The sequence below is a fragment of the Cricetulus griseus genome (genome assembly GCF_003668045.3).
Source record: "Cricetulus griseus strain 17A/GY chromosome 1 unlocalized genomic scaffold, alternate assembly CriGri-PICRH-1.0 chr1_0, whole genome shotgun sequence".
NCBI classification, from domain to species: Eukaryota; Metazoa; Chordata; class Mammalia; order Rodentia; family Cricetidae; genus Cricetulus; species Cricetulus griseus.
The window spans coordinates 262,015,665-262,039,732 of record NW_023276806.1 but is presented as its reverse complement, the minus strand read 5'-3'; the positions used below and the strand labels follow the sequence as shown (position 1 = coordinate 262,039,732).

The following is a 24,068-nucleotide window of genomic DNA, read 5'->3' as shown; positions in this document are numbered from 1 at the left end:
TAGAGTAAACATGTCTGGAGACTTCTGTAGACTTCACTTCTGTTTGTCGGTCATCCGAGGACTATGGATTCCCATCAGTTTCATGTTTTGGGCCCTTGGAATTCTTCTTGGTCCTTTGCCTTGTGTTTATAAAAGCCTTGGTTTACAGTGGAGACAGATGCTTCTTCCTCCCTGGTCCCCATGTGCTTAACTACCCCAGCATGGCTCACCAAGGATGTTGAGTGGGCACCTGCTGGTATCCTGGGCTTTGGTGGGAATGCTACACTGTGCCCACAGGATGCCAGCCTGGCTATTTGTCCATGGATGGATCTCCTTTGTGGGGGATGGTAATGAGATATCCTTGTCTTGAAGCCTCTAAAAGGGCAGCGATGTGGAGCTTGGGGTGTGAGGAGCAGTTAAGGTTCTACTGAGTCTGCCGAGACTTCCTGTACCTTGTGGGCCCCTGCCTTTTCAGCCATGTTTTCTTGTGTTTTGTCCTGAGCTGCTACAGTCCCTCACCACCTCACCCAGCTTTTGTGTGTATCATATGTGATTGTTTTACTTGTATTATGTGTCATGGTTTTGCTTTGGGTGGGGGAGTTTGGATTAAACTACTTGGTGATATTTTGTTGTGGTCCAGCTTATGGCTAGCTGTCATGTTCACACAGCATGTCCCACAAGGAAAAAACCCTATTCTCTCTGCAGGGCCAGACCTGGGGAGAACCAGGGCTCCTGAAGTTGGCTACACTCCTGGACAAGCTCATGGAGGAGCTGCCGATGGCTGTCAGAGTGTGCTGTTTCCTGTCCTCCAGTGGCTCTACTCAGTGGCTGTTACCATGAGTCTCTCGCGGTATACCACCTGCCTCCCTGTGGTTCCATTGCTGTGAGGGAAGGTTATAGTCCTCCATTTTCCCCTTCCTCAGAGCTTCTTGACCTGTATTTGTCCTGTGCAATAGAAGACATAATCCCTACCATTTTATTCAAACCAACCCTATCAAGACAAAACTTACATGTAACGAAGGCATGAGCCCATTTAAGGTGTATACTCCGATGAATCTTGACAAGCCAGGGATGTTTGTGTCACTCTGGAAGAAACTGCCCCCTTCCCAGGGACCCTCCAACATTGCCATGTAGTGAGGACTTTTGATGCTCCAGGATAGACCAGCCTGCTCTGGGAGCTGTATCTTAGAAGAGACAGTGTGTGTGTGCTCTGCTGTCTGGTGCCTGACATTGGACACTCAGATTTCCAGCTGTCTGCCATCACAGGTGGCAAGTCCTGATCCTCTTGTTGCTAAGTGGCATGTTCCTGGCATGGTGGCTTGTCCTGAACACACAGAAGGCACGTGGATCCACCTCCAAGCCTGGAGTTTCATGGGTGAAGCTGCTACAAGCTTCCTAAGCAGGATTTGGCTTAGACCAATATTTTCATTTTCTTGGGAAAAAAAAAGACCTGAGAGAAAACTGCTGGGTTTGTAGCATCTTGGAAGCAAGTTTCTGCTGAATAATTGGAGAAGCTATTTTCTAAAATGTATATCCCTCATGGTAATGGAGAAGGGTCTATGATAAAAAGCTACAAATTGCTCAAAAATAGTACAGTGGAAGCAGATCGAAGTTAAAGGGATATTAGGGCCAAAATGGTGGAGCTGGGAGTCAGGATGAAAAACAAGAGCTTGTAGCTGGGTGCGAAGAAGCCAAACTGACCTGCTAGGAGGCAGATAGGGTCTCTACGAGGCAAGGCCAGTGTGGGCAGGCCAGTGGGCTGGCTTCCATGGGGACTCCCTGGGAAGTATCAGAGTCTTTGATGCAGGAGAAACCTGAAGGAATAAAGTTGAAGGGATTTGCTAATAAACTTGCTTAAGAAATAATTAAGTTATACGAAGTAGAATTTAGCAAATGACTGCCATGACTGGAGATAAGCAGTATGCTTATCAGGCTGGGTAGAAACTGTGAGAAAGACATTTCCTACCATAATGGAAAACTAGGGTTACTGAGAAAACATTTCTGCTAATGTTTATTCACCAATAGTGACCTCCAGTTAGGCTCCACTCCCATAACCAAAGGAGACAGCTCTGACTTGCAGCCAGTTGTCAGGTCCATCCCCATAGCGAAGGACACTCCTCTAATGAGCAGCTCAAGGGAGCAGCACAGGGTGAAACTGTCATCGCTTCTCAGGAAAAGCATCCTTCTGCCAGGTGGGCAAGATGACTCCGGGTGACAACTATTCCAGAATAACCACACTGGTGTACTTAAGAAATAATTCTGGCAATGGCTTCACTGTGTAACCCTTCCTTCTGCCCAAGTGGCCAGACTTGCAGTCTCCTGTCTGTTTAAATTGTTCAAAGTGTGACCTGGGGCTGGACCTGAAAGAGGTTTAAGGATGACAGCATATGTGAAATATATAAGCCCAAGGCCTATATAAACTGGTAAAATTTTCTGTTCGAGGCTGGATCCTTTTGTGTGTTAGCCAGAACCTGTCGTCATGTGTTATCATTAAGGATTTTCCCTTCATTAATCTCTAAAGGCATGGAGTGATTTCTCACTGGGAAAGCATATTAATTCTGTAACAGTTCCACATATTCTTGCTGCTAGGGCAGATAAACATAGTAGACTACATGATAAGTCAGGAGTTCGTCTAAAAATCCTCCACCTGTGATGTGAATGTTGGAGGGCATCTGAGGGATCACCGAGCTTGCTCTGTGCGACTGACAAAGGACTGAATGTCTGAGAAAGACAGAGACCAAGATGCTGAGAAGCCAAAGTAACACCTTTCCTGAAGCAAGCGGCTCCCTTTGGGATGGGAGGGGTCCTGGAGATGGAGGTCCACTAAACCGACTCTGGGATAGGGGTTATATAAGGTCCTCCCCTTGACCCTATTGGTCCTGTTTACACCCTAGCCCCATAATTTCCCATCATCTCTTCTTGCAAAGCTTTCTGGAACCAAGAAGCTGCCATTTTAGGGAGGCCACTCTTATTTCCCCTGTCTACCTAGGTCCTTCGAACTCTCCCTCACATCTATTTCACAAAAGAAACCCTTAATTGTTCCACAGAGGAATTGAATTATGAGGTAACCAAGGAAAACTGCAACTGTATTTTGGTAGCTGCGGTAGACAATCTACAAGCTGACGGCGTGACTGTGAGAACAAACCGTATAGTGTAATTAACAGTCAGGAAGATACCCACCAGATCGACACTGGCCTAGGCATAATGGCTAACAGATGAGCCACAGTCAACAGTTAGCAAAAAGATAGGGCTTCAAGACATGACCACTCCTGTAAGTGGGTGGCTACTCTGTGAACAGCATGCAGTCATTTCCCTGGTTGAACCAGAAAAGCATGCACGAAGGGTAGGGCCCACAAAGCATAATGTCCAGCCTTTGCCACAAGTCTATAAAGACATCTAGACAAATTCAACATCAACATCCCACTATTAAGACTTTCGTTCACTTTCCCTTCATTTCTAGCGGTGAAGTTTTCTTCCATCTTCACTATGTCCACAAGCGTCTACATCTTTAATCTCTAATGGCCCGAGACAATGTCTTGGCTTGTCTTTTCAGGTTTTGTTTTGTTTTTGGAGACAGGGTCTCACTATGTGTATTAGTTACTTTTCTGTTGCCATGATACGAGAAAGCATCATGACCAAGGCAACTTACAAAGTTTCGTTGGGCTTACGGTTTTACAGGGTTAGAGTCCATGATGGTGGAGAGAAGGTTTGGCTGCAGGACCAGCTAAGGGTTCACATCTCAAAACCACAGGCAGGAGGCAGAGAGGGTCCTGAAGATGGCCAGAGACATTTGAAGCTTCAAAGGCTGCCTCTAGTGACACACTTCCTCCAACAAGCCCACATCCCCTAATCTTCCCAAGCAATTCCACCAAGTATTCTAATATATGCGTCTATGGGAGCCATCTCATTCAAACCACCACACTATATGACTCTCTATGGCCTGGCTCTGTACGTAGACCAGGCTGACCTTGAACTCACAAGTTCCTTCTGCTTCTGACTCTCAATTGCTAGGATTGACGACATATACCACATGTGGACTTGAAAGCTGATTTTAATGGCCATTGAGTGTCCAGCATCTCAAGTCTCTAGGTCAAGTAAAACTGGGTCAGGGAAGGTCCCTGTGCACTTTCAAAACTGTATCACTATTTGACATCACCCTCAGGAATGTGCAGTAGTTGTAGCCAGCTTCTCCCCATGGCTTCTTGATGCTACGTTTGCTCATCACAACCCATGGGCAGGCTTATGCTTTGGACACTTGCTGTCCTCATGCTGTCTCCACTTTGATAACCCTGAAGTTCTCTCTGTTGCATCCCTGTTGCTCTGCATGGCTCTTACAAGCATGAAGTTGCAATCTACCCATTGTCTGTAAGCTCCAGAGCCATCTTGGGGACCTGTCAGCCCTCAAAACAGCAGTCTCTGCTTGAGAAGAGCTGAAAGGGGAAGGCAGAGACTTTAATTTTCCGTTCTTGTTGGCTATGGAGAATCAAATTATGGGATCTGGTATTGAGGTAGACACCCAGACCCCATGTCCCCAGAGCTGGCATATCCCAATGACCTGAGCCCAGAAATATGCTAGAGACCCTGGTAGTCTGTTAGGACACACAATCCCTCAAACACCCTCATGGGCCACCTCCTATGATCAGGAGGGAATGGTAGCCATATATTCCTATGAGGAGAACAGCATCTGGGGTATTGCCTCCTGGTGAGGGTGGTAGAGGCTTCTGACAAGGGGCACGTGGGCTTTCTCACCAACCCCAACTTCTCCATGTAAGCCAGAGAAAGGAGGGGACAAGGATAGGAGCCTGCAAATAAAGGACTTAGGCAGGAGTGTGACCTATGCACAGTCCATGAGTTCCCTGCCAGCCTTTCCAGGAGTTAAAGACCCATTATCTTCTTAGGGGGAACCCATGTATCTGGTTCCCACTGTCCAGGAGAATTTTGAGCTGGTTTGAGTGACACCTGACATAGCATCAGAGACTTTTGTCCTGGGTACTAGGTATTGAGAGAGGCAGGGGATGGGAGAGGACGATGTGGACATGGTGAGAGCCAACAGATGTTGGAACTCATTTGTGAGGACAACTGATGCAATCTCAATGGAACAGGACATGGGCAGCTAGGCTCAGTCATCCACCAACCTGTAACCTCTACTGTGGGCACCTTGTGCTGGCCTGCATATGCAGCAGGGGTGACTAAAGACTCACTCTGTGGGAGGCAGGGCACATCCAGACTCTGAGAATCTACTCACTGTTATCTGTCCTGCTGCTGTTATTCATGGCAGAGAAAAATCTGGTAAAGAGGTAGGAGATTCAAAGGGACAAAGGACAGGGGTTAAGAGATTCAGGGGACTCAGGTTTGGGTAGAAATGGCCAATGGTCCTGGCTTAGGAATAGCGAGTGGTTCATGTGGCAGCAACCACTGTCTTATTGTGGCCACAGCAAAGTCTCTCACTGTGTCCCAATTCCTCAGCCTGGAGCTGATTCTCACTCTATGAGAGCAGAGGTTCCCACTGGGCTCCAACAAGGATCTGTGACAACTGGGCCCAGTAGACACATAGTCTCTCCTGTCTGGAGTCCCTGATGACCACAGTAAGCATCTGGGACAGGTGACCTTGGGGTGAAGAACCACAGTATGTGGCAAGGACCTGGACTTGATATCAAGGCCTTACTGGATCTGGGATGCAGACCTGGAGAGACCAGGGCGATCTGGGCAGTAAGAAAAAGAGGATGCAGAAAACACCTTCCCTGCTTCCTCTCTGCTCAGGCTCCTTGCCCCGCCCCAATCTATCCTTTGGTCCTCCTCTCAGCTCCTGGGCGTAGGGATGAAGGATGTGAATGGCTTCTCCAGGTAGCCGAGTGTCATGCGTTTCTAAGCTTGTTTGTGGTGGGGAAACTGAGGAAAGAGCTAGGTGTCTGAGTGGAGATAGGGTGGCCAAGCTAGCAGCCCCTCGGGGTTCCCTACTGTGTGCCTCTCCTCGGCTCTCTCCCCTCCTTCCTCTTTCCAATTCTGCTTGGATACTTACCCTCCATCAGCAGAAAGGGTCTAGTGAGATGGTTCTCAACCTTCCTGATGCTGCAACCCTTTAATACAGTTCTTCACATTGTGGGTGTCTCCCAACCATAAAATTATTCTCATTGCTACTTCGTAACTATAATTTTGATACTGTTATTAATCATAATATAGGTATCTCTGTTTTCTGATGGTCTTAGGCAACCCCCGTGAAAGGGTTGTTCTACTCCCCCAAAGGGGTCACAACCCACAGGTTGAGAACCACTGATCCAGTGTTTTGGTTTGTTGTTGTTGCTGTGGGATTTCATGCTGTATGTGTAGTCCAGTGTGGCTGTCCCCACACCCCACCCACACACCAGTGCTTCCTAGGTCAGCCATCTAAGTCAGCCATTCTATTGCCTCTCCTCCCAACTCCCCAAGAATGGAGGACAAGGCAGTGGGGACTCTCATGGCTACATTCTTCCTTTGCCACTTGGCTGCATTTGTGTCTGCAGCCCCCACCCTGCAAGGTACCATTTCAGAAGCCATAGGCCATCTCCTGGCCGTAGCCACAGCCAGTGCCATGTCAGACTCCCACCTCATTCTGAGTAACTATCAACTGACCCAGGCATCTTCCTCAGCTTCCCTTACGGATTTCTGGAGAATGATTTTAGAAGCAGAATTAGTCGTTAGTTGTCCATTGGGTCTTTGTCTGGTTAGATCTGATTTAATCTGTTTGCAGCTCGTTTAGTCTACTTGGACATGGATTGGTCTAGTGTAATATGGTTGGATCTAGTTGGCTAAGATCTGAGTTAGTATGTTATTACCTGGTTTGGTCTTGTTTGATCTGGTTTGATCTAGTTAGATTGGTTTAGACTTGTGTAATCTGTTTAGGGTTATATATTCTGGTTAGATCTGGTTTGTTCCAGTTTAATCTGGTTAGATGCGGTTTAGTCTGATTTAATCTGGCTAAATGCAGTTTGTTCTAGTGTATCTAGCTGGATCTGATTTATATCAGGTTTATATTTGTTTGAGTCCAGTGTACTGTGTTGGATTTCATTGAATATGGTTTGATCAGGTTAGATTTGGTTAGGTCTGGTGTAATTTCATTGGATATCATTTGGTCTTATTTATTCTGGTTGGATATGATGTAATTTGGTTGAGTTTTGTTGGACCTGGGGTAATCTGGTTGGAACCAGGTGGTCTGGAGTTATCTGTTTGGACAAGCCTGCCAAGCCCTCGTGTCTTTCGAATCTGCCCTGCAGGGTGCTATGTACCTCAGCACTACAGCTCCCTGATTTGGGAAGGCCTTTGTAATCATGTGTTCTTCCTCTCTGAAACAGATGGGCTGTGTCCATGGGCCTGGGCAGCTTCCCCTCAGCCCTGCAGTCTGTCTGGCACTGGCTTCTCTTTCTGGTGTGTTGGGTAGTGTGTGTGGATAAAGGGAAGAGCCACAGAGAAAAAATGGAAACCTTTATTAGCAGAGATAGCTGGCTTAGACCAGATTAGGGGAGCATGGGGGAACCATGACAAAGCTAACTAAAGGAGGTCTTGACAAAGAAGGACCAGTCACTATTTTAAGGCAAAGGATCTCTGGATTGGTTCTGACAGAACACCTGAGTGTGAACTGTCCAGACGAAGCCTCTTTGTATATGAAGCCCTTGCAGGCAGCACCTTTGCGCTTACAGCTCAAGGACAAGAGGCGGGAACCAGCATTTCCCGCTGCTCATGTCGAGCCACTAAGGGCCAGGACCAAGGTCCACATCGGTCACTGACAAGCACCTGATGAAGAGGAGTGGCCTCCTCCAAGTTTGAGTTGGAAAATGCTCTTGGTCTTTACTCTTCTAAAAGCCGCAACCCAGCAAGCTGAGCTCATGCAAGGATTTGCTTCACTGTGAGTGTGGAAGACTCAACACAGACAGAAACTGCAGGGATGGTGTGAAGATACCAGGAACAGGTTAAGGGCAGCGAGGAGGAAGATGAGATGGCTGGATGCAGCCGAGATGCAGAGAGAGGTCAGCAAGATGGCCGCCATGCTGGACAAATCAAGAGAGGGATATAGACAGGAACTCGGGTGAGCCACAGAGGACATAACACAAAGCCAACAGTGTGCATCTCCGCATTCCCTCTAAGACAGTGGGACAATGTTCAGGAACATTTGGGTCACATTTCCTGTTCCTGTATGGTCAGTGGTGGGAAGGGCAGGAAGGCCTGTCAAAGTGTGTCCCCATGCGCACAGCCATGTGTGTGGTCCTCTAGCCCAGTGCCACCTTCCTGGAGACTGTCTGGTAAAACACACCACGAAGCAGGGCCTGGTAGTTTGGAACTCGGAATAGGTGGCGCTCACCAAAGGCCACATCATACTCCGCGGTCTTGCCAGTGACGAGCACACGGATGTGGGGCTCATTCACCTGGGGTCCCACTACCACCACAAAGATCTCAATGCCTGCACGCTGGGCCTCCTGCACAGCCTTCTCAATGGCCTCCGCTGTGGCCCCCTGTGAGTTGCCATCTGAAAACAATAGGACTCTCTTCTTGGCGGCACCTGGTGAGGTTTCCCGGTAGAAGCGAGTTACATAGCTCAGGGCATCATTGACATCCGTAGCATCGTTGATGAAATCCATGCTGTCCACAGAGCTGGCCAGCACTGTGTAGTTCTGCATGAACTGCAGAGCTGCCCGCCCTGGCTGTTGCTGGCCGAGGCCACTATACTGTACCACGGCTACCCGCACCTCCTGGGAGGGATCCGTCCTGCCTGCTGACAGGAAGCGCTCAGCTAGGCGCTTGGCAAAGACCTTGGTGGTTTCGAAGTTGTGGCTACCAACACTGGCTGAGCCATCGAGCAGGATGGTGATGTCAGCCGGGGAGGAGAATGTGACTGTGGGGAAAAAATGGTGGCTTGAGACTGGATGGACTCCAGAGGGCTGGCCAGAGAGCAGCCAGATTTTCAGAGCTGCCAAGGCCCAGAAGAGAGAACCAAGAGCACTGCGGGGGCTTTCCCACCCTGTCCTTCCCATCCTTGCACTCACTTGGGCAGGTATAATCCGGACACTTCTTATCTGTAAAGAGAAATCACATGAAATGAATGCCATGCCTCCATGACCCTATGCTACCATGCCCGCTCTGAGTCTCAGAGGAGGAGAGGTGGTTTGAAGGTCAGGCATTGCTGACTCTGGCACAAACTGCATCCCTTGACCAAGTTGTCCACGTCATGGAGTCGGATCAACACAAGGCTGACATACAGTGTGCCCATGGTGTTGGGGGTGGAGACCTTGACCCATGCATGAGTCATGAGAACACCTGCCCTTGAGTTGCTCTGCTGGTCCAGAGGTTACCCTGGACTGTGCCATATAGCCCGGTCACAGCCATTCTTGAGGTGACAGTGACAGGTGCATTCTGAGGTATGTTCCTAGCCCAAACAGTCCCAGAAAGCTGAGGGGACATGTCTAAGACAGGCTTGACGCTGCCCACCCAGCCCTTTGATCCCCGGCACCCACCTATGCAGATCTGGGCCGTGATGTTCTTCAGAAAGCCATCGTCTAGAAGCTCTGCATAGTTCTCCTTCACCAGGGAGATACCTGGCCGGCCTTGCGACAACAGGCCTTGGCAGGAAATGACGTTGAGTTGGTCGGAGCCCGCCACAAAGCCAAACACATCCTTGATGCCTACAGAAACTACCTGCAGAGGACAGGGTTTCATGGATCAGCCTGACCCTGTACTTCTCCTTCCCAGAAGAGCAGTCCCCATGTGTGCAGGAGGCCCCATTCAGCCGCTGCTGGGGCTGTGCAGCTACCCACCTGAATGTCTGGGCCACAAAGCACACTGAGGGGTGTGGTGTCCCGCTGAGTGTCAGAGCGTCCATCTGTGATGACCAGAGCGATTCGGTTGTTCTGGGTGGGTGGAAGCAGCCGGTCCCGGGTGTACTGCAGCGCCTCTCCTGTAAACGTGCCTCCGGCCATCCACTGCAGCTTCTTGACGGCTCTGCATAAGAGGACAGACAGGCCAGGGTCAAAGCCAGGGTCAGGGTCCTGTTTGGACCAGGCCCACTACAGGACCAGGGATGGGGCAGTGATTTTGGGAATTCTCTCACTCTTTGAAGTCCTGGGCATTTCGGATGTTGGGACTCCGCATGTCCACGTGCTCTTGCATCTGGTTGTGGCTGTACTGTACCACGCCTGCATGCGACTGCCCTGGCTCAAACTGTAGAAATGATACATACCATCAGGTCTGAAGCTCAACACCCCTATGTCCTATAATCCCAGCCTCCCCAGGTCCTCTCCCCTGAGGCCTGAGACCCCTATGTGCTCACTCAGCGTGCTCATTCACACAGGGACTTCCATAACTGCTCCCTCGGGTCCGCAAGGCTCTGTACATAGCCCTCCCAGGTTCCATCATTAAAGGATGAAGTCTGACCCCACTATCAAGATTCTCTGCACCACATGGTGGAAATGCATGCATTTAGCTTCCGTGGACATTAAAGATACGTTTGGCTTTGTTGCAGGCTCCGACCAGCTCAATGTATACATACATCAGTGTATTCAGCAATGAGCTGGGAAGCCAGGTAGAGGGGCTGGACTCTCTGTTAGCTCTACCTGTGGTCCCAGGTTGGCTTGGACTCACCTTGACCAGCTCATCCTTGCTCAGCCGGTCAATGACCTTGATGATGAAGTCCTTGGCAATCTCGAAGTTCTGAAGGCCAATGCTCTCAGAGCTGTCCAGCACGAAGAGGATGTCAATGGGGCCGCATGTGCACTCTAGGGGGTGGGATGGGCCAGCCCTTAGTGCCCTTCTACAGGCTTCCCTTGGTACTCCATTATCCCACCCCACATTGTCAATTATGGATCTTCTCCCATGCTTCCTTGCGAGGTAGACTTCCCAGGTTGGCCTTCGTTGACCAGACCCAACAGTTGCCACCCTTGCCCCTTTATCCTCACTCTCATCCTGTGGAAGAGTGAATAAGACAGTCCTGGAAGTCTGGTTTCTGCCCCAGACTGCTGATGTTTACTTGAAATGTTAGGGAGAGAGGACAGGGAACAGCGGTGTCCTGGGCCTGCATGTCCCCAGGGTACCGCTCACTGGGAAGACAGATGGGTGAGAGAGCAAAGTGGACGAGTGAATGGCTGCTGCATTGCTAACCCACTGCAGAGCCTCACAGGAACTCCCGAGACTGTAGAGGCACCACTCACCGCAGCAGGCTGAGGAGAGAGGAGAAAGAACACTAAACAGAACAGCTCCAGACTACAGAGTGCCCTGTCCTGCTCTGCTTGGCTTTACCTAGCTCTGGCCAGGCCCTCAGCAGATCAGAGTCCCTCAAATATCAGAGGATGTGTAGCCCAGCCCTGGTTCTCTCGTATGGGGGACCTGCCAGTCTCAGTAGTGTACCTAGGCCCTGCCTGCCTATGTCTCTCACCATCAGAGACCCTTCTGGAGCAGAATGCTAGGCCCCGTGGCTGTCGGGAACTTTCCATCTCATTAAGAAAGTCACCCTAAGATCAGGATACTTACAGCACATTTTCATGATGATATCCAAAATCTCGCACTCCTGGGGAAAGAGGTGAGAATATTAATGTGGCCTAGGTAGAGGCCAGTCCTGGTGGTCCCTGGGAACCCCCTGGATCTGTGCAGGGACTTCTCACAGCCTAGAGTGTTCCTGCCTTAATTAACCCCCTAAGAATATAAGATATGATGCAGTTACCATCACATAGCTATCAACATAGCTATCATGTGTCCCCCATAGCCACATCTCTTCCATGGCTGTCCCATGTCCCAGTGGCAGTCATACATTCCTGTGGTATGAGTGCAAGGCTTCAGACCTCCTGCCCCAGCTGCTCCCATCTGTGAACAGTGGTTGGGAGCTCCAGGTTTCACTAATGCCCCATCAAGATCCATGGCCATAGTGGTCAGCCCCTGGATCTCATTTACAGACACTCTACTTACATCTGGCCCAGGTGGCCCCACATGTCCTGGAGGTCCCTGTCAGAGCAAGAGCAGACAAAGACTCTAAATGAGGAGCTTGTGCCCAAGGATTCCTAAACAATGTCTTTTAGGGACCTCAGTGTCCCCATCTGTCCGTGGGGCAAGCCTGGTCCTGTGAGTCTCTTGGCTTCCACCTCTAATTGCTGCGAATGGCCTTGCCTAACCTCCATTCCCAGCCACATCACCTACCTGAGGTCCTTCTGGGCCTCGGTACCCCTTGGCCCCTTTGGCCCCACGGGGTGAAATGTCGTTGTTCTGGAAGGAAACAGCATGGAGTCAGCAGGAACAGCCATGTGTACCAGTTGCCCTCACTCTAGTCCAACTGCTCCAGCCCCTCAGAGTACATGCCCAGCCTTCCCCTGCTCCTCTGTTCCAGTGAGCAAAGCCTGTAGGGTTCACACTCTCGAAAGACTCTGCCCCTCACCTCACCCCACTTACATCCTCTCCCGGGTCTCCAACTTCACCCTCATCTCCTTTGAGGCCAGGGTAGCCTTTTGTGCCCTGCGGGAGACAAAACACATGGGTTAGTGGGATCTAGGATGTAGAGTAGGCAGAGAAGATAGAGGTGACATGGCTGGAGTGTCCCTGAGGTACTCCCAGAGTCACATATCGGTGCATGTGCATGCTGCCTGATGTCACGCGAGAAAGTGCTCACAGTGGGTTGTGCAGGCCCATGCAAGTGCATGTATGCAGTGTGAACACACATCTATGATCTGTCAGAGGCATGGCAGAGATACTCACATTTATCCCAGGGGGGCCTCTGTTGCCTGGATAACCCTGCGAAGGAACATAGGATGGTTATACCAGGGCCCAGCGGCGGGAGTGGAGGGTGGACGGACGACAGCAGCCAAGTGAGAACCACAGGTGGATGGGCCCAGAGCTGAGAGAGGCCCAGGGCCAAAAGCCCAAACTAGCTGATTGCTCTGGTCTTTCTCATCCATCCAGGTGCCTAGGTGGTCAGAGAGATACCAAGCGGGTCTTGGTAGATATATGGGTAGGTCTATAGCACTCACAGGGAAGCCGGGGAAACCTTCTGTGCCATTTCCTGGTGGGCCATCTTCACCCTGAGAGTAGAGAGAGCTGCTGTCCATCATGGCTAGATGTCTGGAGGAGCCCAGGACAGCTGTGTCCCCAGCCAGGGAAAAGCCGCCTCCCCAGGACTGCCCTGGATTGAACTTTTAAGCAAGAGGGTCTTGCCTGAGGCATCCTCATCCTTGAGAGCTGACTGTGGATACCCCCACCCCAGCACCTCTGCAAGGGTCCAAGTAAGGCAAGTCCCAGCTGTCGAGTCTCTGGTGACCCGGCAGTAGCCCAGTAGGGCTGTGCTCCCAAATACTCACCCTTTCACCCATCAGTCCCGGGTCTCCAGGGGGTCCAGCGGGTCCTGGAGCTCCTCTGAGACCCTAAAGGAGGGGGACAAGTAATAGCCAGGTTACAGACAATGTGAGTTTGTGGCACAATATCCTCCTGGGACTGGCTCTCTCCCAGGGCAAGCGAGGGAAGGCCAGGTGCAGAAAGATGGCGTGGGGGTATGGGATATGCTGAAGGACTAGGATTGTCCTCAGAGTGACACTCAGGGCTGGCCTCCTAGGTGACTAGCAGTGCAGAGTGGGCAAGTGCTTACCTCAGGGCCTGGAGGACCCTCGTCACCTCTGTATCCTTTAGGTCCAATGGGGCCAGCCTCACCCTGGGAAATTAAAAACCATGAGAGTTTTGCTCGCTACCCCCAGCCCACACTTGTTTTCCTTCCCTGAGAACTGAGAGTCCCAGAGCATGGGGTTTGATCTTATATGGAGAAATTGGGTCCTGGACACAGGAGTGGAGGACCCTTGGGGACATCATGACAGGCGGGGCCAGTGGCCAGCATGGGGTGTGGTCAGGGTGGGCTCCCTGCAGTTCCCTCCTCTCCACTGTCCATGATGGAGCCTTCTCTTTATGTCTCAGGGTGTGTGGATGTCTTCCCTTTAGTTCACAGGCCTGGAAGTACCTCCATAGGTAGTGTCTCTTACCAAGTCTTCAGCCCCTTCCTTACCAGACTTCTGACCATATGGACAAACAAGGACAACTACAGACTCAGGCTATGTTTGTTCCCAAGATGGGCGACCTATCTACCTAGTTCTCTCCTGATGGCTCTGGGGCCATGCCTGGTCTGGGACATGAAGTCTCGGTGTCTCTGGGTTGAGCCTGGCTTCCTGAACATGGGCTCTAAAAGATCTTACCCACAGCCTTACATCATGGAACCTCTCGTATGTTAATTCTCCCAAACTCACCTGTATCCAGTCTCATATTCATGTCTCCCAAGGATTCAAAGAGTTCATCTCCATCCACCCCAAAGCCTAGAGACTCACTTCTGTCCTCATTGCCATAGTCTCCCTCCCTGTGAGGCCAGGTCTCTATTACTCCTCACTCCCATGCTACCAGGCCCTGTGAACATAACAGCTCACGGCAGAGATCTAGGGTGGTATGGCGTCTATAAGTGTTTGTGTCCCACAGCCTCCAATACATCCCTTGGCCTCATGTTGAACATTGACACACATCCATACCCAGCTGAACCCAAGCTAGCTCTGAGCATGGACACCATGTGTCTGCAGGAACACGAATCTGTAGGAGGTCCCCCATGCCGAGCCACTGGGAGCATTTCTTTCGGAAGACCCGAATGAAGCACTTGGCTTAGTACTGAGCGGTGCAGGAGCCTACAAGCTCCAAGGTATCGCAGTTCCCTGCCCTATCTAGGCTTCTTACCGGATCTCCAGGGATGCCGATGGGGCCTTCTCTTCCTTGGTCACCTTGTGGTCCAGATTCACCCTGGGGAGAAATGAACCCATGAGTGCAGAGGTAGAGGCCACGTGGCTAGCAGCAATTTGCTGTAGACTAGCAAGTCAGCTTGCTACTGGGTGGCCAGCTATTGAGGCACACTGACCAGGATTCAAAGAGTCTGCTGAACTCAAAAACTGTGGACCAAGGCTGGCCCCACTTGCAGATTCTCCTCCTCTGGATGGGTCCACTAATGAGCAAGCCTCTGGTGGGATATGGACTGATGACCTTACCTTGGATGTTCAGAGCCCTGGCAGTTTGAGCCCTCCATAGGAAGGCAGGAGGGCTGAGGCCTAGACACCAACAAGGCTGTATAGCTGGCCCTGTGAAACTATACTCAACTCCAGCCTGAGCGTGTCCCCTAGACATCCCCAAGACATGACTCACCGGGTCTCCCCTTGGGCCCCTCACACCAGGGGTCCCCCGAGGTCCTCTTTCACCAGGGCCGCCCTGTGTGGAGAGAAGCAGACTGTGAACCACTGCTGGGAAGGATGGGAGTTTGAAGGCTGGGCCCAGGATCTCCTCAGTTGTCTCTGTTGTCATGCCAGATCATTCCAGAGGAGGGTCTCTGTGTTCCTCAGGCCACTTGCCTCCACAGACTCCCAAGTGACCCAAGGCCCAGCACACAAGGTGAAATCTAGAATGGCTAGGGTTGGCTTCCTGCCTAGCCAAGGCATGCAGACAGAAGTCCTAAGGACCTACAGTGGTCAGGCTCAGGCCAGGCCACAAAAGCCTTTGCTGTCGATGGTGAGGACAATAGTGCAGTGCCATTCAACTGACTCACCCTCTCTCCTGGGGGACCATCTGGGCCAGCATTCCCCTAGGACAAGGAAGAATTGCATATGTTAGTCTGTGCACTAGCCTGCACTCAGCCCACAAGTGGGGATAGAGGCTGGACAAGGGATAGGGGTGTTTACCTCATCACCAGCCTCTCCTTTCTCTCCGGGGGGACCAGGCTCTCCTGGATCACCCTGGGGGAAGACAAGTTGAGAATGACCACAAGCTCCAGTGTCCATGAGGCTCATCCCATCCCACCCCATCCCATCATATGCCAACGAATTTTACCTCATCTCCAGGTGGCCCTGAGCTCCCTGGTCTCCCGGCCTCACCGTCTGCTCCAGCTTCACCCTGGGGAAGGTCAGAGATGTCATGGATGCTTGGTCCACAGGTTCAGACACTGGAAGCCACATCAGGGCCTGGGTGCAGTGACTACATTCTCATACCCAAACCTCAGGTCACCCAGCCAACTCTGGAAGAGTTCTGACCTCCCAGGTCCCCACAATTCACCCACATTTGCATAGGCTGACCATCTCAGCCTTAAAACTGCTCAGGCCCAGACCTGAGATGCTTGATGGTGAATGGCAAATTAGAGTCTGCCCATTACGGTTTCCTGGCTGCATTTCTCAGAGCCAAGCTTGTTCCTCACACTGGCTCCTAGGAGGAATTCTTGACCTGGGCCCTGATAAATGTTGAAGTCTCTATTCTCTGGGGCTGCTTGTCACCTACCTTTTCTCCTTTTGGTCCAAAGGCACCAGCATCACCCTTGGGACCTGGGGGTCCTTGAATGCCCTGGTGGAAAGATGGAAATGTAGATTATAGCTAGCCAAGATCCCCATGGGCCCCAAATAAGTGGCCAACCACAGACTGAGCAAATAAATCAAATGAATTCACAATGGGCTGCCCATTGGGCAGAGTCAGTATAACAAGGGTTGGACCAAATTTCCCAAAACCCATGATTCCAAAATATAGGGGGTAGAGGAAGTAACTTACATCGAATCCTGGCGATCCCTTGCAGCCTGGTAGTCCTGGGAACCCCGTCTCCCCCTGGCAGAAGGACACATCAAGATTGGAATGATTGAGTGGAGACTCGATCACTGTTCACCCAAGCCCCTCCCAGGAAGGCCAGGAGCCCTCTGAACTTAAGTAGATCACTTGAGGTTTACTATGACCTGGGTCTTGCCAGGAAACATCACCTGACTCTCACTCCCAAGTTTCCCAGGAAGGCCCACTGTGGGAGCTGCACCTGCACACTTGGGGCAGCCCCTGGCTTTGTCTACCTCCCACCTTAGACAGCACCCCCACCCTCATGGTTACCTTCATGCCGTCTACCCCGTCAATGCCGCGCTTGCCTTTCTCACCCTGTGAGACACGGAGACAAAGCCAGGTTAGACAAAGGCCAGATGTCACTAGCACCGGCCCATGAACAGCATTTATGTCCTTGACCCATCCATACTCACCTTGTAGCCTTTAGGTCCTCTGGAGCCCTGTGGAAACAGGAAGAAGGTGGTGAGAGGTAGTCCCCTGGCTGGGCCAGGGGCAGCTCACACTGTACCGTCATCTTCCCATTAGGTGGGAGTAAGACACGGGCAGTATGGCAGCCCTACTATGGATACAACAGCCCACCGACCCTAGAGAACAGGAGTTGTGGAGGTCAGGGACAGTGAACAGAATGGGTAGGGAAGCAGACAGGGCCTGCATTCTGAGGGTCTCTAGGAACTGCCTACTGAGGAAAAGTGCTATTTTCCATCCCCAGTCCTTTCTGATCCAGGTGGCCTGAAGTGGCAGCAGAACTCAGGGGACCTGTCCCTAGAGACCAACCACATTCCCCCTGAGGCATAGAGTGGGACAGGAGGGTCTATTTCCTATGCTTCCTCCTGACAGGAACACTAGCTATCTCCCTGTGATGCTTGTCAGTCGAGGTAACTCTGTACCCAGAGGTGCAAGCCTGAAGCTGGTCTTCACTCACCTTCTCTCCACGACTGCCTTTTTCTCCCTAGGAACCAAACAGAAAAGGAAGGCATAGGTTATTGTTGAACAGACCAGTTCGTACCTGGTTGCCAAACCCTGATCCACTCTACCCAAGAGAGTCACTGAACATTAGGGACACGTACCTTCATACCCTGGTACCCGACTGGTCCAAGATCCCCGGGTCTTCCCTGGAATAGAACGAGAGATAGTCAGACATCCCTGGAGAGCAGGGGAAGGTCCCACTCAGCCCATCTCACCTCTCACTGCAGCTAGAAAGATGCACATAGAACCCCCCAGTGACCTGCTGAGGCCCCTGAATGGTCTCCAAGATCTCATGGCAAACTGCAGGAGGGAACCCAGGACACCCAGGAGGGAGGAGAAGGGGGACACGGTACCCCAGGGGAAGGAGAGCCAGGACACCCTAAGGAGGGCTGGAAAGGAAGGGGGAATTGCTGGGAGATGAATATTGGCCCAAAGTAGAGGTCCTGGAACTTGTTGGCTTGACCACTGGGGCAGCCTGTCTTCCTCCGACAAAGGACAGGCCGTGTGATCTCTGTGCTCAAAGCTCTTGTTCTGGAAGTTTCTGTGGCTCAGATCCCCAGCCTCAGGCTTCTCAGCATTTGTCCCCATGGTCATGCAGACAGTAACCCATACTCACAGGGTCCCCAGCTTCTCCCTTCTCTCCTGGAAGACCTGGCTTTCCTCGTTCCCCCTGGAAGGCAGAGGAGATCAGCTCAGGAGGGAGCAGGTCAGGAGGCACGCCCATCTGTTCTGGAAATCTGGGCAAGAATCCTTGGGCGTGAAAAAGATCTTCAGAGGGATTCCATCCAGGCTCCAGAGTTGTTCTGGCCCAGGGCCTGCCTGTGTTCTGGGAGTCTTCCCCAGGTTCCTCGTGCTGTGTCACCCTGGCCAGACTTGGGCCTAGAGCTGTGCCTATGCTCACAACTCCTCAAGGCTGAGCTGGTGTGGGGCTCCAGGCCCAGAGGAACAGGAAGACCCAGCATGGAAGCTCTCTGAGGGGCCATAGCTCAGTGGATGGCAGCCATGTGGCAGGAAAACCACCCTAGAGTGACCCCAGCTTCTCCCATAGTGTTCAGATTTGTCCCATGTGAGTTACAACAGAGCTTGGACCGCCAGTTTCAGAATCAAGCAGATGCCCAACTCCCACACCCCAAACCCACATTTAAGTGCTTCCTGGTCTTTCTCCCTGGACAAAGGCACCTGCCCAGACAGTGTTGGGTGTACAAGGTTCCCAAGGAGGTAGGCACAGAGCTCCATCATAATAGAAGCAAGGCAATTTTGGCCACTCACCTCATACCCAGGGTCACCTCGGGGCCCAGGAGGTCCTCTGGCAGCCTGAAAGAAACAAGAGAGACCCTATTCATCCCCAGACCCTAGACAAGGTCAAGGGGCCAGCAGGGAAGGTGGGCCACACTTACCTGACACTCAAAGGTACAGCACTGTAGGAGAAAGGATAGGACACCAGTCAGAATCCAAAAGCAGGGGATGGGTGCTCCAACAAGGACAGGGAGGGGCCCTGGGACACTCACTCCAACAGGGGGCCACACTGCCAGAGCCAGGACCTGTGTAAGGCGCAGGCCCTGACATGGCTCAGGGGTAAGCACTTACTTACCACTTGCTCCACGTTGTTTTTCTGAAATGGAAATCAAAGAGTGAGTTACTCTGTCGTCTGAGTACAGTCCTCCTTCCCCCACCCCAAAGATGGCAGTGCTCACAATCATGTCCACAATGGTGTCTATAGTCTGGCTGATGGTCTCTTCGGCATCTCGGCTATGCCCCCAGTCAGCTGCTGTGAAATTGCGCCGGTATGTGTGGTCTGTGGCGATGATGCTTAGACGTGGCTCCTGGGAGCATGGAGGAAGAGAGAATGAACTGTCTCCAAGAGGCCATGTGCCACTGTGACCTGGGTGGTGGCTGCAGAGCCAGCGCAGGGATACCCAAGCTCCTCGGGGGGGGGGGGCTCAGCCCTTTGAAGGGCTAGGACTGTCTACTGGGGTGTCTCCACCCTAAGGGTCACACCAGGAGCCCAGCCCATGGGAGGCCTTGAAATAGACAATTTGTGGGTGCCCAAATAGTAGCAGAGGAGAGGACACCAGGGCCTCTAGGATCCAGATGGCGGGAGCCCAGACACTCTCCATCTTGTGTGTTGAGAGCATAAAAGGAGGCAGGGTCTTACTAGATGATCAGGTGTGATGGCCACAGAGAAGACTTTGATGCCCAGGTGCTTGGCCTCATTCACTGCGTCTTCTAGGCCCCCACACGGTTCCTTGTAGCCCTCTAGAGGGTGCCCATCGGTCACCACGATCAGGTACTTGTTCTCCTTCAGGTGGGAGCCCCTGGAGAGGTGGGCAGCATGAGGGCCTCTCTAAGGCTCAAAGCCTGGGAACCAGAGCTGAGACCCTCAGAGTTGGTGGCCAGAGGTCCAGGAGAAGGACCTGAGGCATCTCTGGACATGCTGTCCCCTGTCACCCAGGGAGCAGGAGTCACCATCGATCATAATTACAGTGTCAGGTCGTGTTACATGTCCACATCTTTGAGATGCAAACTTTGAGGAAAGGGAGCAGTCCTCATTGGGCATCATCTCAAGGTGCCTTGGACCCCAGACCTCTGAGAACAAGAGAGCCAGGGTGACCCTGGGCTACTGGGGGTGGTGGTCCTGTGGAAGGCAATTGGTGTAAGAGGTAGGGGACTCAGATAGCTTCAGATTGTTTCACCCTATACAGTGCAACGGGCCTCCCTGAGGAAGAGGTCAGAGTGGGTAGGGGGCCACACAGACGGCAGGGCTTTTCCACATGCTGGGGGCCACATCCTGGGTATTCTAGAGCAACCTCCTTCAAGTTGATTCGGTGGATTGCGTGTGGCACCCATGCTCTAGGCCTTGCCCTCAATCCAGCCACTAGCCTACTCACCTCATACTGCTACAGATGGGAGACAGGGCCTAGCCCACCCTGAGCAAGTTCATCACACATCACTGTTAATGTGGAAGGGCTAAATGGGCCTTGGAATGGGGCTCAGCCTTGCAGCCTCACAATGCTGGGGTATCTCAATGAAGCCACAGACGGGAGGAATAGTGAGGGGCTGGTGTCTCTCCCCTGAGCTGGCTGCACTGGGCAGCTGATGCCATGGGAGGACGGGTAGATGTATGGCTTATGCCTGACCTGGTCATGGGATACCCTGGGAAGGAGTAGAGTCATAGCCACCTGTCACCCATCAGCTCAACGCCTGGGTCATTACGGGAAAGCATCTAGTCATATGAGGAAAGGGCCTCAGACCCACACATGACAGGAAGTGAAATGGAAGCCATTCTGTCCACTGCTAAAGGACTTCAGCTGGGAGGTTCCAGGACTGCGTGGCCATAGCTTTACTGCAGTAACTGGCTTCCTCCTATCTCTCTCTGTCACTATCTGATTCCCTCTTTCCTAGGGCTATTTTGTTTACCAGTTGAGACAGTAGCTAGACACATGTATGGGTGGAGATTGGCACATGGCCCTGTGGTCCCTGGCAAGGTGAATAGGTTTGTGGTTACAGACACATTGCTCCCTGAGGTAGTCTCTAGACTTCAGCCCAGTGCTTGATGGGTAATGGGCAGCCTGGTGGAAGTTCACCTGGACATGAACAACTGGCCAAGGAGGCCCTATAGCACACAGGTTGAGAAAACCTGTGTCTGCAGTCACTGAGACTGTCCTGGCTGATAGGGTTAGACATGATGGGCCTGGATTTGGCCATGCACCACTCACCCTATGAGCAGCTCCTCTAGCCCCTTCTTAATGGCACAGTCGGTGTAGGTGCCTTTGCCGAAGTACTTGACCGCATCCACGCTAGCCTTGAGCTCATCGCGGCCACTGGGCATGCGTGTGAGCCCTCGGATGATCTCCACTTCGTCACTGTAGTGCAATGCACCCGCATTCCAAACCAAGTTGCGGTCACAACGGTAGTACCTGTGAGGCATAGGTGAGATGAGGTGGGGGAAGCCTAACCCTGACCTTCATGAAGGGACTTTCTGTCTCACCCAAGGGTGCTGCATCCCCATCTCACAGATGGACAGGTAGCTCAGGGTCCTGTGACAAAAAAAGAGGGGGTCCCTGTCCAGGGGCCACACTATGGGTATGGCTGGATAAACCAACCCGAGTCTCAATTGAGCTGTAAACGTGACCCCAGCGTACTGCAGAGGGCTAGGTGAGGATAGAGGTAGGCACAGGCTAGCTCTAAATAGGACAAAGGGATTTCTGAAGTAGGTCCAAGCTGCCTCCACCCTGCTCTGTAGAATCTGGCCACTCAGCTCTCCAAGGTGTGCTATGGTGGCCCGTGTGGTTTTTCAGGAGACAAGGTGGCCAAGGCCCCTGTAGTAAAATGCAATTCTACCCCATATCACAGGTGGGATCCTGAGATGCGGAAGCTGGGTAAAGGGACACCTCACTGCCTTCTGCCTTGGGACTTCCTTTTGTTTCCTACAGCCCCAGACATTTTCACTAAGTTCAGGTTTCCGATTTCCAAAGTCCCTGAGGTGGGCAGCCCTGGGGGTAGGGGTGGGGGTAGGAGGGTCTTCTGGGGCTGTGGTCTCTATGGGCATGGCCCTGGGCCCTGGATGGGTAGTTAGTAAGGTTGAGGCTTGTGTTGGCTGAATTCCAGTCCTCACACTGACTGATGGCTGTGCAGGGACCCTGTTATAGGGGGAGGCTCATTATCCTCCCTCAGGACTGCCCCCAGCCACACCCCCCATTCTCAGTGCCCCATTGAGGAGGGAGTGAGAAAGGGAGTGAACGATGTCTGCAGTGTTCCATAGTCCCCTCCTCCCAGCCTCTGTTGAGGACACTGGGGATGTTTGGCCCAGGACTTAGGCAGAAACTGTGATGACCATGTGGACCAGGTGGGGTCCAGCTGCAAGCAGGACTCCAGGCATCAGGCTTAGCTGCATATCTGGCTGACCCCCCCAAAGTCCTGTCTATGTTTGGAGGATAGAGACCCCCAAATCTGTACCCTCAGTATTGTCTCCTCAGTCCTGTTGGCAAGATGACTCCTCTCACTGTTCTGTCTCCTGCTCACTTGGCCTCCCCATCCCCCCAGCTGCCCTTACACAGGATGGAGCTCTGGAGTGAGAGGTTAAAGCTCAGCTCTGCATGCAGGTCCACCCTGTCCCCAGGCCCACACAGATACAGGACGGGCCAAGGCAAGCTCACGCTACCTGTCTCTCAGGTTGTCGATAAAGCGCTTGGTGAAGGACTTCACCTTGTCCACCAGGGCCCCATAGGGTTTCAGCCTCAAGGCCACACTTTCCGAGGTGTCCAGCACGAAGAATAGATCCACAGGGCAGTCTGAGCCAGAGAAGGTCCCGTAAGGTCACTTAGCCATGCCCTGAGTCCCCCTGGGAGCACCAGGCCCCTTCACACATCCCCAGTTAGGACAGGGGCTCCCTGAGACACTGTCCATTCTTAGCAGTAGGGCTCTGGGCAGGTGATGGCAGACTGACTGTAGGCCACACACCACAGGGTCTGAGTGACACCCAGGGTGTCCTTTCCTTTGAACAGAGCCTCAGTCAGAGTGGCCTTTGGTCAGTTATAGAGGGCAGAGGCTGCCTGGGAGAACTAGACTATTTCTCATTATGTTCTCAAAGCCGCGACCTCATGCTGAGGTGTGAAGGGACAGGTCACCTTCTGTCCACTGGCTGTCAGGCAAAGAGAGAAGAATAGCAGTTCTGGGGCCTCTGACGGTCACTCACTCAGAGAGAAAACAGACGGGGATGGTGGCCACAAGATCCCCTCACTGGTAGGTCCCTCTGAAGTTTCCCCACCTTGTCATCCCCCTAGCACGGAAAGACTTGAGGTGACAGGACTCCAGGGCCTTGTGGCCGGGAGCTGAGTGTTCCAGCTGCTTCAAGATGGGAACTGAGTGGAATGCAGGCTTGGACAAGGGACAAGGCCCCTTCTCAGTGGCTCTCCACAGGATTGAGACAAAAGGAGACAAGGGGCAGTACCCAGGTGGGGATGTGCCGGCACTGAGTCTGTCTACTTTCCGGCCTTCAGGCAGCTAAATACAGCGCTGGGAGAGCACAACCAGCTTACTCACCTTGGAAGGCAATAGGCTTGGAGCCCTGGATGTCTTGTGTGGCCACCCAGCAGGCCTGTAGCAGCAGGGGCAGGAGAGCGAGGGCCAGCCTCATGTTTCTGGCTGGCCTTCGGGTCACCATCAAGTGCGGGCCAGGGTCAGGGTGGGCGCTGGAGATGGCAGGGTAAGAGGTTGTCTCGCTTGCTGCAGTTAGAGCCCTGGGCTGTGGAGAGCCAGTGAGAGTGGAGGGAGGGAGGGAGGTGCAAAGAGGGGAGGGATCAGGAGAAGAGGGGGAGAGGAAGGGGAGGGCCTCAGAGCTGAGTGAGTCACAGCATCGGGTCTCTGGAACCTCAAGAAAAACCCCCTCTCCAGTAGGGTACTATGAGCCAAGATACTCCTAGGCTGAAGAATTCCAGTGGCCACAGTGTGTGGGACATTTGCTCACTCCTAGTCGACTGTCCTGTGTAATGTAGAATGAAATAGTGTGTATGAAATATGTGATC

At 52.4% G+C, this 24,068-nt stretch overlaps 1 protein-coding gene across 1 annotated transcript; it reads right to left on the bottom strand.

The window, feature by feature from the left end:
- Positions 1-7,422: 7,422 nt before the first annotated feature.
- On the bottom strand, positions 7,423-23,825 carry Col6a1 (collagen type VI alpha 1 chain). Its single transcript, XM_027394274.2, has 35 exons — positions 23,587-23,825; positions 22,706-22,835; positions 21,261-21,461; positions 19,700-19,859; positions 19,239-19,367; positions 19,136-19,156; positions 18,942-18,962; positions 18,814-18,858; positions 18,161-18,214; positions 17,646-17,690; positions 17,501-17,527; positions 16,992-17,018; positions 16,849-16,893; positions 16,525-16,578; positions 16,261-16,323; positions 15,820-15,882; positions 15,672-15,725; positions 15,539-15,574; positions 15,142-15,204; positions 14,683-14,745; positions 13,565-13,627; positions 13,281-13,343; positions 12,954-13,004; positions 12,682-12,717; positions 12,379-12,441; positions 12,130-12,195; positions 11,902-11,937; positions 11,470-11,506; positions 11,151-11,159; positions 10,585-10,718; positions 10,055-10,164; positions 9,762-9,945; positions 9,462-9,642; positions 8,994-9,023; positions 7,423-8,842 (listed from the first exon to the last, which is right to left on the bottom strand). Exons 1-35 carry the CDS (start codon positions 23,705-23,707, stop codon positions 8,220-8,222), a joined length of 3,108 nt encoding a protein of 1,035 aa, XP_027250075.1. The 5' UTR covers positions 23,708-23,825; the 3' UTR covers positions 7,423-8,219.
- Between the last annotated feature and the right edge of the window lie 243 nt (positions 23,826-24,068).

Excerpts from the sequence above, each read along its gene's own strand:
- Col6a1 (XM_027394274.2), bottom strand. The coding sequence starts at position 23,707 with ATGGTGACCCGAAGGCCAGCCAGAAACATGAGGCTGGCCCTCGCTCTC. Across the intron at positions 17,528-17,645 it reads TCGGGTACCAGGGTATGAAG|GGAGAAAAAGGCAGTCGTGG; the intron begins GTACGTGTCCCT and ends TTTGGTTCCTAG. Across the intron at positions 9,643-9,761 it reads TTTGTGGCCCAGACATTCAG|GTAGTTTCTGTAGGCATCAA; the intron begins GTGGGTAGCTGC and ends TGTCCTCTGCAG.